Source organism: Montipora foliosa, chromosome 5 (genome assembly GCF_036669935.1).
Source record: "Montipora foliosa isolate CH-2021 chromosome 5, ASM3666993v2, whole genome shotgun sequence".
NCBI classification, from domain to species: domain Eukaryota; kingdom Metazoa; phylum Cnidaria; class Anthozoa; order Scleractinia; family Acroporidae; genus Montipora; species Montipora foliosa.
The window spans coordinates 33,589,419-33,603,107 of NC_090873.1; the positions used below are offsets into that span (position 1 = coordinate 33,589,419).

General features: G+C 38.4%; 3 protein-coding genes across 3 annotated transcripts in view; 2 read left to right on the plus strand and 1 right to left on the minus strand.

Moving 5' to 3' along the window:
• Window positions 1-1,651, plus strand: part of LOC138003996 (uncharacterized) — a 2,806-nt gene extending 1,155 nt beyond the window's left edge. The window contains exon 2 of the mRNA XM_068850358.1: window positions 898-1,651. Coding sequence (XP_068706459.1) covers window positions 898-1,153 — 256 coding nt within the window. The 3' untranslated portion in view covers window positions 1,154-1,651. The remainder of the gene's footprint in view (window positions 1-897) is intronic.
• Window positions 1,652-4,970: 3,319 nt separating this feature from the next.
• On the plus strand, window positions 4,971-7,003 carry LOC138003139 (acyl-coenzyme A thioesterase MBLAC2-like). Its single transcript, XM_068849101.1, has one exon. It carries the CDS (start codon window positions 4,985-4,987, stop codon window positions 5,852-5,854), a length of 870 nt encoding a protein of 289 aa, XP_068705202.1. The 5' UTR covers window positions 4,971-4,984; the 3' UTR covers window positions 5,855-7,003.
• Window positions 7,004-7,262: 259 nt separating this feature from the next.
• LOC138003138 (uncharacterized) lies at window positions 7,263-10,355 on the minus strand. Its single transcript, XM_068849100.1, has 2 exons — window positions 10,188-10,355; window positions 7,263-9,701 (listed from the first exon to the last, which is right to left on the minus strand). Exon 2 carries the CDS (start codon window positions 9,462-9,464, stop codon window positions 8,280-8,282), a length of 1,185 nt encoding a protein of 394 aa, XP_068705201.1. The 5' UTR covers window positions 9,465-9,701; window positions 10,188-10,355; the 3' UTR covers window positions 7,263-8,279.
• Between the last annotated feature and the right edge of the window lie 3,334 nt (window positions 10,356-13,689).

A 13,689-nucleotide genomic window follows, 5' to 3' on the forward strand; every position in this document is an offset into this window, starting at 1 on the left:
ATATAGTGAATTTGTTTCTGAATGTCACAGGATACTTGGTTTACCAAAGTGACCACGGATGGCTTTGATCTTGTAAGATATTCACACCCCACACACTTCTTTGAAAAAGTTGGCAAACTTTTTCAAAAATTTTGGCATGCCGTTATGCATGCGCCACCGGTGACACTTCTCCTTTAATGATGACATAATCTAGTCACAAGCTTACAGCTTTATAATTCTTCAAGTGTTCCACTACAAATTGGATTCGCAAAGTAAATACAGAAAGATTAAAAAACATATTCATAAACAGATGCCTTTTAAATTTGTGTGATTGAATTTCTTTTGTACTGTGGCATGTTTTAGTGGAGCTCGGCACGCGCGTGGAGCACCATGGTTAAGAAAGTATGGTAACCCATTGATGCGAGAACTTTTGGTTTTAGCTATGACATCATCAAACGACTGTCCGCCCGTACATACATCCACCCCTCCGTGTATGCCAATGTGACCAGTATCATGTGACCATATCGTGGGCTCAAATTTAGAGCTTGGCGTAAAAATGGCCACCTCATTGAAGGGCATCATGTGGTTTGTATGTGCAAACAATTACTTTTTATGGACTGTTCAAAAGGATCTTTCTCGGAAAAACCTCTGCTAAAGGATGGGAAAAATACCAGGGAAACAATTTCAAGCAATTTTAGAACGGCAGCTGGAAAATAACATTGAGGAATTGCGGGTAGTGATGAAGATGAATATTTGAGTATGAGCCATTTTGAGCACATCTTTATTAAATGGCACGAACTACTTTGTGGCCATCTTTTTCACGTTCAAAATCGCGGTAGATCATCAAATTAACTTCTCATAATGATGCTAGTGAATAATTCTTAAATTTTTATTTCCATTCTGTTTTTTGTTTTCAAGTATTGCTGTTGGTCTTGAAGTAATAGAGGAAGGTAACCCTATAGATAGTGACAGTGATATGGGTCACTATGCTGGCAGTGATTTGTCCGATACCGGGAAGTTCCTGATCCAAGTGCAACAGCTCAATCGGCGAGTCAGAGAGCTTGAGAGGGACTTGCAAAGAAGTACTATGGGAGTCTGGTCCAAGCTTGCCTTCTTTGCATTTACAATCATTAACCCAATATTACTTCACTGGCTTTTCTTGAAAAGAAGGTGAAGAACTTTCAAGGCTTCAGTAGAAGTGGTTGCAGCAATTACTGCTTCCAACTTACACTTGATGGCAAGGCTGGAGTGACCTCGTATTGACACAGTCTTCAGGACCTTTATTCTTTTTTCACTAAATACTACAAGACTATTGAAAACATTAAAGTCTGTGTTTAGATGAACTAAGAAGATTTTGTACAGTAATTGTAGCATTCCAAGGTACATGTACATAGAGACTTAAGAGAGTCAAGCAGGGGTCATTATTATATTTTTCTCAAAGTGATGGGATCCAAGTTTAATTTTCATTTAAGTCATTAGGAAGTCAAGTACTGATGAGCTACCCTCAGGTGCTTCCCTTGGCAAGAGATGGAACTCACAGAGAACAACCAGGGGTATAAAACATGTGTATACTTGAACATTTGAGTTTTAGTTTTGTTATCATTGTAGAATACGGAATTAGGTTAAATTGTAATTATCTGCTTATTAAATGATGAATTTGTGTTGCAGTCAATTTTGGTAGTCACGTTTGTTGATTGAAAGTGGTGGCACATAAATACAGTTGGTCAAAACAAAAAAAATTGTTGACCCATTGACCCCTGGGAGTGAGACTTTTACAAATGAGGACAATGTGCGAGCCATGGCTGCGAGGCATGCGAGCCAATATGGCGAGCCGTGCGAATCAACTTCCAAGTCACACAGTTATTGAAAGCTAACCGTTTTTAATTTTAATTTTATTTTATTTTATTTTATTTTCTTTTCTTTTAACTTGAAAATGATGACATGGAGTCATCGAAACATGTAAAGTTTCTTTCGCTCTTTTTTATCATTAGATGTTTAACTAAATCTAATCTTATTCATTTTAAAATGGGTGCTTAAACTTAAATACGGTTAATCAGCGCCTCCATTGACGCAGTGTATTTATCAAGCTACAAGTGGCTTTTTCAACTTTAAATAGCCTTTAACTTAGTAGCAGTTTGGTGGTAGCTGGTGTAAGGAGAAAAAAACCATGTGTAAACTGCAGAGAATAATGTTGGAATGGATTTTTTTTAAGTTAAGGAGAATTTTAAGGTAACAGCTTTATTTGTTGTGTAAAGTATTGCATTTTCTCTTGTTTTCAAAAATCAATTGCTGTCTGGATCGCTGTCATTAGTGAGCCGAAGCAACAAAAAATTAATATCATGCCATAGATGTCATGAACAGCGTCCAGAAGTCTGGTATGTGGCTTGATGATACATTTTGTCTAAAACAATAACTTATATAAATTAATCACTAAATAAATGACCCATTAAAGGCCTCTGTTTGAACTCTTGAAGTATCTAGGAAAAAGCAAAGTTTTGTTATCCACAATTATGACAATAATAATAATTATAATTATTATAATAACTTTATTTCAGTGTCAACCTATAATAGGCCTACTAATGGGGGACACTATCCTAATTAAAACATACAATAATCTTTAAAATTACAATCATATCCTTAGGCTACAATAACTATGTACAGTAATAAAATACATTTCCAGTAGTTAATTCTAGGAACTGCATGTGGGGCAGTTGCCATTACAATGTTCCTGTTCTGTCTCATTGACATATCTTTGATGTTTGCCAAAGTTAAATCCATAAGTATTTCTGTTTTGTGCTGAAAGCATTAAACTAAGGCTCTTTGGGGACGTTGCTAAGAGCCAGCATCCAGTTTATTTAACTAACCGACTTGCCAGTCGGCTCAATTGGTTTAACATCAGATTACAAGGGGAGAGGTTGTAGTTGAGTGCACTGACTTAACCTCTGCCAGACGAACACTAGGGGTCTTTAAATAGCTGGGGAGAAAGTGCTGACTTTGTAATGCTATCTACAAATGGTAAGACTTGCAAGTCTCAGATAAACCATGATGTAGATGTAGAACTGAAAGAGATCTTTTTACTGTCCTAAATTCATCTGAACTGCAAAGGTTGACAGGACCTTAATTCAGGGCTCACTATCTAAATTTAATAGCAGTGGTCCTTAGTGCACCAACCTAGCTTTTTCTTGGCAATATCGATATCCCTGGATCTTTAAATTTGGAATTCCTGGTAGAAGCAGATTAATATGACTACATGAGCTGTGTTTATGTTCTTAGCACTTCCATTAGATTTACCTTAAAGTTCCTATTTTTTGAAGTGCAGGAGTTAGTAATATAAATGAATGAATGAATGCCATTTATGTGTCAACTGTATTTGATGCTGAGGCACTAATTGGGGACATTGTACAGAAATCAAATCATACAACAAATAGGGCGGTTTTCAATTTGAGTGTCGAAAGTAATCAGCGAATTGCATTGGTTTTCCATTACTTCACTCAGTGATTGGCTCAAAGTTCGCGGGCCACTTTTTCAACCAATCACAAGTGAAACCAAAACTAATCGTGGCTTGTGCGTGCACATTTTCCTGTGCTTTGTGTCCGCTATGTGTAATTACTTCGAGTATCAAGTATTTCTGAGTCAATGAGTTAGTGCAGTTACCCTAACCCATAAAATGAAAGCTAAAATTTCAGAGAGTGCTTAGGCCTTGTCACTGAAACGAGGGCTTAGGCTTAGTCAATAAATTATTGCTATATTCATTTGACTGTAAGTCTCATTGACTCATTGACCATTTGACTCATAAATCATGAGATCTCAATTACTTTGAGTCTTGATTGGTTTACTAGATTGTCTCCTTCCTTTTTGATTGGCCAAAGTAATTACTTTGGTTTTGGTTTTACTACACTCTGTTGAAACTTGCTCTATCAAATTGTGGCTTCCATGGGTTTTTCAGGAGAGCTGCAAACCAGAGTATCCACTGAAAAACCTCTTGAGGCAGAGTAGAGAAGCAACAAACTCAACCCACCTTTGACATCAATAATTTCTGAAAATCAAACCCAGGCCACATTGGTGGGAGGCAATTGCTCTCACCTCTGCAACATGCATGCTTCTCAAATTGGTTAGCTGTGAATACTCATGAATACTGGTGATACTCAAGTTTATATGTTTCAAAAAAGGAGAAGTTATGAGTACAAAAAGTTTTTGATGAAACTCATTTAGTAATTAAATTCTCAAGCTCATGCAACCGAGCACAGGTGGTGTACAAATTGAGGAGACAGAAATTCAAATCAAAGCACTTATGAGATCATGTGAAATGTCTCGGGTGAAAAACTTGTAGTCATGTACATAATAAGAAGGTCACTGATATCAAAACAAGTCACCTTCATTCTCACTGAAATTGAAGTTAATTATTTTAATTAAGAATGATATAAGTTCCATAAGAAGCTTTTGTTTTAAATGTATGATTCATATTTTTTTCCCCCTTGTTTAAAGGCATAATGATCAACTGGAGTGTTTTTACTGGTATTCACAGCTCACCCATTGGCTGGCTTTTACAAATCAAAGAGCTCTGGTACCATGGACCTTTCTCCTCAATTCAGGATTTTGATATTAATTAATAGATAATTATTGCAGTTAGGCAAAATTGTGTATAAAAGGCCTTTTAATAATAATAATTAAAAGGAACATGCTGTGTTCATATAGTACCATAACATTGCTGTTACGTGATAAAGTGCTGTTGTGTCAATTCTTCTATTTAATTGTAAGGTCTCTTGAAAGTGTTGAAACTTTTCCTGAAATTCCGTGAGTATTAAGGACACCTACATCAAGCCATATGGTATGTTTTATCGATTTTCATTGGCAGTTGCTTACAAATTTCTAGACTTGAACTTCGCTCCTTACTAGTGTGCCCTTAACGAAAGCTTGGGTGACCTGTGTGATAACCACTGGAAGCACCAATCGCAAAAGCCGTAAGCTTCGACTGCAGACTACTGCAGAGAGGAAGGAGGCAAAAATGGCCGAAGAAACCTTAGAAACAATGTTTAGCGTTGACATAGTGCACGACGGGATTTTCATGTGTCGAGAGAAGTACTACAATTCTTCCAACCGAGCAAACATCTGGTTGGTACAAGGCTCTACTGTGGATTTAATTGTAGATACCGGTTTAGGAATATGGGATCTACCGGGCTTTCTGCAAAAGCAAGGTTTGATTGGCGAGAAACCCGTTCAAGTAGTTGCTACTCATCTCCATTTCGATCACTCTGGAGGACTGCATCAGTTTGAAAAGTTCGCAATTCACAGTCTCGAAGCCGAAGCCATTCGCAAAGGGGACAACTTTCAAACAGTGACGATATTTTTAAGCAGCGCAGAAATTTCTAGACCTCCATATGACGGATGGTCACTCGATGCTTACAAAGTGAAACCAGCTGAACCGTTCACAGTTTTAGAGGAGGATTATGTTTTCGATCTCGGAAATCGAAGATTCCGTGTGCTTCATTTGCCTGGTCATACCCCAGGGAGTGTTGGTTTGATCGACGAAAAAGCCAAGGTCTTGTTTACCGGAGATGTAGTGTACGATATGTATCCTCTCATCGACTGGCTACCCCATAGTGACCTGAACACCTATGTTGAGACCTGCAGAAAGCTCCAACAGTTGTCCAGTGAAGTGGATGTCGTTTTTCCTGGGCATGCAGACCCCTTTGATGGCAATCGACTACATTCTTTAACATCAGAGTACATCGCAAGGGCATCAACTTGCCGCCATAAGCTTTTTTCGACCGTGATGAAAGGCGTGGCGAACGTGATACTGAAAGCAAAGCACTCAGGGAACATTCCCGCAAAGTGCTGCTATCATGCTTGCTGCTGCTGTTGTTGCTTTGCATGAAGACCTTCGAAGAGTTAGCCCATTTTACAGTCACGCGATCTTTCCATCCCATGGAGGAGGGAAACGATTCCGTGACGAGCTAAAATGTGCGTGAGAGTGCGTGACGTGAATGACCTGGACCATCTGAGAATCAGGCTATCAAGTACCTTGAAAAGAAGATGATTATCAAAGCATTCATTCCCTCCCCCCCCCCCCCCCCCCCCACCACCAACCCCCATAAATGCACCCACTATAAATGACACGTGGCAAGAATCCTCTGGTGCCATTGCTTGAAGATGGCTTTTTTTCATTTTCCTTCTCGATTCATAAGGCTTTATGTTTAGAGCAGTTTTCAATTGAGTGTCAAAAGTAATTAGATAATTACTTTGGTTTATGATTACTTCACTCAGTGATTGGTTCAAAGTTCTCGCGACAAATTTTTCAACCAATCAGAAGTGAAACCAAAACCAATCGTGGCTCATGCGTCCACATTTTCCTGCGCTTTGTGTCAGCTACGTGTAATTACTTCGAGTTTTGATTGGTTTACTGGATTGTCTCCATCCTTTTCGATTGGCCAAAGTAATTACTTTGGTTTTGGTTTTACGACGCTCAATTGAAACTCACTCTAAACTTACCAATAATTCATGTTAATGGCCTAATGTTGCCTATGGTTGTGGCCAATCCACATCTTATACCTTGGTCTGTGGTTTATACCTGGTCTTTAGTCAGTGTTTTATGGTCAGTCTGTGTTCTGTAGTCCAGAGTCTGGAATCTATCTTTTATTCTGACATCAAGTTTTCCAGAGTTTTAATGCCAACCACCTTTAAAACACAAGGACTAAAATATAATATAGCAGAGGTTTATTTAAACCCAATCAGAAAAAGGGCAATGAAAGAACTACGTAATCAGCTCACCACTGGCTCAATTGAGCAACAGGTTGCCTGCCACTCGGAAGGTTGTGAGTTCGACTCCAGTCGGACCAACACTCAAGGACATCTATGGGACGTTAAAGACCCCACACACTGTTTGAGGAGAGCGGGAGACATAGTCCCCGGTGTGGGGTATGGGGACTAAGGGCACCTGGGTAAACTACTTGCCATTCAGTTAAGATTTTTAAGTGCATGGCTGCCATTTGTGCCATAAAAGCAGTCTAGCAAAGTCCCTCACAAAGTGTTGTTCATTGACCATACACTAGGGAAGTGGTCAACTTCATATTCATTTCTTTATTGATTAATTGGGTAAAGAACTATTTAAAATCAAAGCTCAAACAAACATCAACACAGTTTTTGCTATTGTAAAAAGTTAGACTTTCACTTAATTGCCACAGAGTCCCTCAAACATAGCTCTTCTACCCGTAGTTAGCCTTGCTCTCAGACAATGCATCACTATATTTTACTCAGGCCTGGCACTGCTTCTTATTTGACAAGTTCAGTTGTGAAGCTCTTTTGGCGTCTCTACCATTTCCACTTAATTATACCCAGAAATACAAGCAATTAGGTAAGGAAACTACGTAAAAATTATAGGAGCCATGCACAACTTCTATCACGCATTCATTGCACAGTCACTTCTTTTCATTCTTGTTGCTTGTGAAGGCCCTATCAAGTTTCTTCACTGTTAGAGGGTCTTTGCCAGAGGGCTGCCTAACATCGCGAAATGCACGCTTCTCCGGCCCTTTTGCCAAAAGCCCAGAGCTTTAATGTCCACGTAAGCTTTCCCAGAAGATATGGCAGCATGGACATGTTACATGTTTGACTTTGAAGTCACCATAGTCAGGCGAGTTATAAGTTAACTTTATAGTCATATTACATCATGAGTAGAAATTGAGTCGCCTTGGACAAGTCATATAAGTAACTGGCCTTTTGCATCTCAAACTTTTAGATGAATGTATGATTACCGGGGGCTCCGTACGAATTTGATGTCCGTTGCAAGAGACAAGTATGGATCTATATCTCTCTTTCAGAAGCACCCAACTAGTAATTTCGGTAAATATCTGTTCGGAAGGAACTCAGACTTTCGAGGCGCCCTAATATTTTAGACATTTTCATTTTTCGGTATTTCGGAAAAATAGTGGAGAGTGCGTAGGAAAGACTGTGAGATTGGAAATGGCAAAAAAATTGAAGATTCATAACTTTCTATCATTTTCGCCAAACTTTGTTTGAGAATCATGTTTTAAGCAAACGTCCCAAAAATTTATTGGGAGAAAAGGACCGACTACGTAATCGGTAAAGTCACGATTGTAAGAGCTTTCGGACGGTGAGGCAAAAAAGCCAAGTAGAAATTTCTACAAAAGTCACCTGAAGTTGCGGCCTAAAACATCCCAACAGATAAATATTCTGTAGGGAAGCTATAAACCCACTTTAGACGAGCTTTAATGAAAGCAATGTGGAAATCATTTTAGATAATTTCGACCAATTTGACTTCCGGTAGTTGGATGCCATGTCCTATTCTAGAAATAGTTCATATTTGAGCAAGTCCTTGTTGGCGACTTTCTTTGCACAGCTGACCCATCCTCTGACTCATCAAAGTCAATAAGAAACATCTCTGTTTCGTTGTGACCGAGGGAAGCTCCATGAATACGCAAGCTCTTGTCGTCTTTGAAGTACGTTTTAATTCCCGATTCCAAGTTATTCTCCACTTTCCTGTTATGGCATGGTACACAGTAAAACGGATTTTGCGCATTGTGAAAATCCCTGTGATGCGACGCTTGATAGTAAACGGATCGAAAGCGATGAGGACACTTTCTATTTTCATAACATGGGAGGGGATACACGCTATAAAAGTGTTGTAAGTAATCCTCCCTTGTCGCAAAATATTGCTCACAGGAGCAGTTACATTTCTTATGCGACAGCTTCATGTGAATCTCCCTGTGATCCCAAGAAAGAAATTTTCTCTGTGGACAAAATTGACATGAAATTCGGATTTTCAACTCAGACTGCGCCGAAACTGTCGTTTCGGTTTTGTGGTCTTGGACCAAAACACCGTGTTCACTTGCCATGTGTACTCTTTTTACTTCTTCTGAACAAAACGATTTGTTGCAGTTTGGGCAATATGATCGAGAAGCTTTGTGTTTAGCCAAGGTCTCTTTGCAACGAAATCTCTGCAGATGTCTGTAACACGAAGAGTTGTCGCAAAAATAGTCATGCTTTTCCAAGTTGTGGGTTTCGGTTTCTTCCGCATTGGCAAACAGTAGACGGCAAAAGTAACATGAACTATTTAAAACTTCAAAAATATCCTTTTCGATGCCATTTATCTCTTGAAAATTTACAACAGAATTATACGTCTTCAAAATAGCGATAAGTTCTTCATACTCTCTCTCCCACTCAGCGACTAAATACACTTGCGTTCGCGGTATTTCTTTGTCTTCGAAGTCCTTAAAATTTCCATATTTCCTCAAAAGGCAGGCAATAAGTTCCGTATTCGATGCGTAAGGAGATGTAGTCAACGAGTAATGTTTCTCTATCCAGCTATAACTGGGAGGAAGTGCTTTTGGTGGTGTGTCTTTTCTCAAGAAAATGTGAAGCCTGAGGGATGACTTTGCCTCTTCGCAAGAAAAGCTTATTTCGTCCATGAAGTTTCGGCAGCTGCTTTCCCAAACCAAATAAAATTCGTGAACACATCTATTCCCAGACATCGCTGATTTTTAAATCAAGGAAGCAAAATAACTTTCGTACATATCATTTTGAGCGAAAAATCCTGGCAGCTGAATAAACGAATCCGGACTTGACAGAACTGCCCTGGCAGTAATCTAACATTCTTTAGAATTACTGACTTTTCCCTGATAACAACGTTCTTAGAGAGCATACAAACTGATTAAAATCTTTCAAACTGAGTCAACAAAATGAGCTGTTATCTTGAACCCGGCTCTCGTCTGAAAGACATGTCAATTCACAACACTTTGTTAAAATGACAAAGAACCACCGCGTTTTTTAAGGAAAGGGAATTAGATTGTTGATGCAAAAAGACTCCGACATAATGCACTTGTCAATTAAAACCACGCTCCCCCACCCACCCCCGGGACTTAGCGGGGGATGTAGCATTCGTACAGTGTTACATTTGAAACTTTCCCCGCCCCTCGGGTAAAAATTGAGTGTTACAATACCCACTGCCATGTCCCCAGTGCAATTAGAGGGTTTTTTCTAAGTTCATATTAAAAATGGTTGATTTGCATCGCTGACAAATGCGATAGCTGCCAAGGTTTTCATCTCAATTTTGCCAATTGCTAGTAGAATCGTTGTGTATACCTCCGGGAGTATACCTTTGCGGCGAGCGGAATCAGGCAAAGCATCCAGGAGGGAACAGAAAGAAATGTTTTCCAAACAGTGATGATATCAAACCCTTTGTTGATGTAGCTTACCTTCTCTGTTGTCTCTGTCATGTTGACGCTGGAACGTTTTTCGATGCTCGGACTCTCTCAAGGCTAGCGTTACAAGCCCCTCGAAAAACCCCCGCTTATTTTAACAAACTGTTACTGTCCCCGTTTTCTTTAGAGAAATACGCAAGTACAAAAGCTTAATACCACGGCCATGTCCCCGATGCTTCACGGGGGTGGGGGTTGGGGGGTGGCCGTGGTTTCAATTGACTAGTGCATCTAAAATTGTAGATATTGGCACTGTCATGTCTAATTGATATTTGTTTTGCGAATCTTTGAGTCATTATCACTCCTGGATAACAACACATTAAATCCTATTGTCTTTAAAGCAATTACACTATAGAAACAAACGCCAAAACAATCAATATTTGAAAAGTCATCGGAAAACACACGAAAGCCGCCAATAATGGCAGCTAATCCCTTTGTCAAACTAAAGATTGAAACATTCGAAAACAAGGGGTTTTGACAGGTGCGCTTTTGGATTACATAATATGACTTTTTATGATCTTTGATGTCGATGGCCTAAAATTGGGTTTAGTCGGATTTGTCTAAAAATACATGCTGCTTTGTCACGGATAATGCTAACCTGCGATCAGGCGTTCTTCTCCTTAGAGTAGCCGAAGAACGTTTTGTACCCTTTCTAAAGAAAAAAAAAAAACCCTGATCGCAGGTTAGGAAAACCGTCATAGCAGCCACAAACGCGAACGATTCCAAGAAAGAACTACGAAGGGTGAAGTAACTTTTCATAATGGACTTAGTTTTGAAGAAAACTCTTAACTGAAAATCATCTTTCCTTCTTAAGCCTAAAATCATCTTAAGAAAACTGTCAGCGGAATTACTAACTTTTTTGCTTCGCTTTGATAATAATAATAATAATAATAATAATAATAATAATAATATTATCACACTATCACACAGCTTAATGTGATAGTTGATGTACTAGGAGGCTACTCTATGGAGACGGCGGAAAAAGTTAGGAAGTTTTTAGGTTTGGATAGAGGGAACCAGGTTTTGTTTAATTTGCAGAAGGCAGTTTTATCGTACACCCTAAACATAGCAAGGTCTTTCAAGGTTTCGACGAGTTATTAAGGAATATAAACTCTTGTTCCTTTCTCAAATGCTGGTTCGTTAGTTATTACCAATTGGTTTGTAAATAGGTTTAACAGTAGGGATTGTTACACAATAGTGCCTTTTCCTACTTATATCTGTAAGCATACTTACGTACAACATACTGCATAATAATAATAATAATAATAATAATAATAATAATAATAATAATAATAATATTAATAATAATAATGTCTTTCTTCATTCATTAAAATACATAACAAATGTTACAGTGAATTAAATATGATATATAAAATACATTGGCTATCTAAGAACTATATAACTAAATTGTATTTAAAATTTAATCTATTAAAAAAGCTATCCTTAAATCGTTCGGAATTCAATTTTGGTCTGGCAGAAGATAGCGCACGTAATTCATAAGAAGTAACTTTAACCTTTGGTGCTAAATGATACAGTGGGTGGCAGGGATCACCGTTAATTTTTCAAATTATCTTCAATCACATTGTTCTAGAAGATTATAAATATTTACATGATCTATCGTATATCGTCGTTTATAGCATCTAATTAAAAAATGTTGAATTGCGTTTAGGTCAGATTGATTCGCTCCGTAAACCGGTAGCGCATACATAAATTTTGTCATAATTAGAGAGTGAAATAACTTCTCTACTTCCGTTTGCTTATATCCTTCCTTCATTCCTTTCTTAGAGATCTTATAATAAACAAGCATTTGTTCGCTTCTCATAGTTTGGTCCTCACACGAGCTCAGTACTTACAATCATCCTGTAGTAGTGTCAAGCCTAGCACAGTGCGTTCCATAAGTTGTTCGATCCCCCGTACTGACCATAAGGCTCGACTGCAACCTCTTTCAATAATACTAACTTCCTTACATTTGTCAGTATTACTGTGACATTTCATGTTATTTATCTCAGTCCAGTGCAAAAACGAGTCTAGGACCTTTTCTGATTCATCTCTCAGGCCCCTACAGACTGGTATTACCACAGTACTGTCATCAGCATACTTAATTAATTAAACTATTAGGTCGTTTAAGAAATGACTTAAAAGATAAGGACCATTTACACTTCCTTGGGTGGTGCCACGATTGACACATTTCCATTTGTTTCCTATCCGATAAAAATCGACAAGCCAATTAATTATATACGGATTCACAGGAGCCTTTTTTAGATTTTTCGACAATAAACTATGCTTTATACTATCAAACGCTTTAGAAAAATCCATCGTAACACACGCACAGCTCCTATTTTAGGATCATCTAAAGCCCGGTAGATATCATGCTGAATCTTAAGAAGTGCATTGGTACAACTACCGCCCGTCCTGTACGCAAACTAGTCATTTTTAATATATTGTTCAAAATTTTGTTTACTAAATGTGTAATATACTGTTCGTTCAAAAGTCCTAGCAATCACAGGTGTGACGCTAATCATCCTCGGAACTCTCTTTGATAAGGAAAAATAATAAGGAAAGCGAGTTACAAAAAGTATATTATAAACTTCAAACATACATTTGACTTCATACATACATATATAGTTCACTTCAAACAAATATTTTTTCATTAGATATGAAGTTCAAGAGGGAATGATTACTTGATCCGCGCACCGGTGGCTCAATTGGTTGAGCACCGAGCTGCCATGAGGGAGGTCGTGAGTTCGACTCCGGCCGGACCAACATTCAGGGTCTTAAAATCACTGAGGAGAAAGTGCTGCCTTTGTAATGACATCCACAAATGGTTAGACTTTCAAGTCTTCTCGAATAAGGACTATAAACCGTAGGCTTCGTTTCGCAAATATCTTTCATGTTCATAAGTTCCTTGTGGGACGTTAAAGAACCCACACACTATTCGAGGAGACGAGGGGATGAAGTTCCCGGTGTTGGGTGATTAGAAAGATGAACTCTACAACAATGTTTCACTTAATGACAACGTTATGGTACCATATGAAACACCAATAATTGCTTAACAAGATGTACATATTAATGTGAGTTAATAAATTACCATGGCAACAAAAGAACCATCTAAAAACTCCGTATATTTTGTGTTTAAGCGCTTACATCTCAAGAACGAATTCGATGACCCGCTTTTTTTATTGCCGAAAAGTGATTACCAGACTAATACGAAACTCTCGGCAAAGTTTAAACAAATTCTCTAGAGCGGATTAGAGCCACCTTAAACTTTTTCAGCTGTGAAGGGAGCTATGAATCTGCTCCAGAAATTTTTTTTTAAACTTTGCAGAAAGTTTTATCCTAGCGTGCGAATCACTCTCCAGCAATAGAAAATTGAGATCATCTGGTTAGTTTTTGAGTTATATGCGTTTAGACAAAATATAGGCTGTTTTTAGATGTCTCTTTTGTTGCTACGGTAACCCGTTACGTCACATTAATGAGTGCATCTTGTTAAGCAGCTATT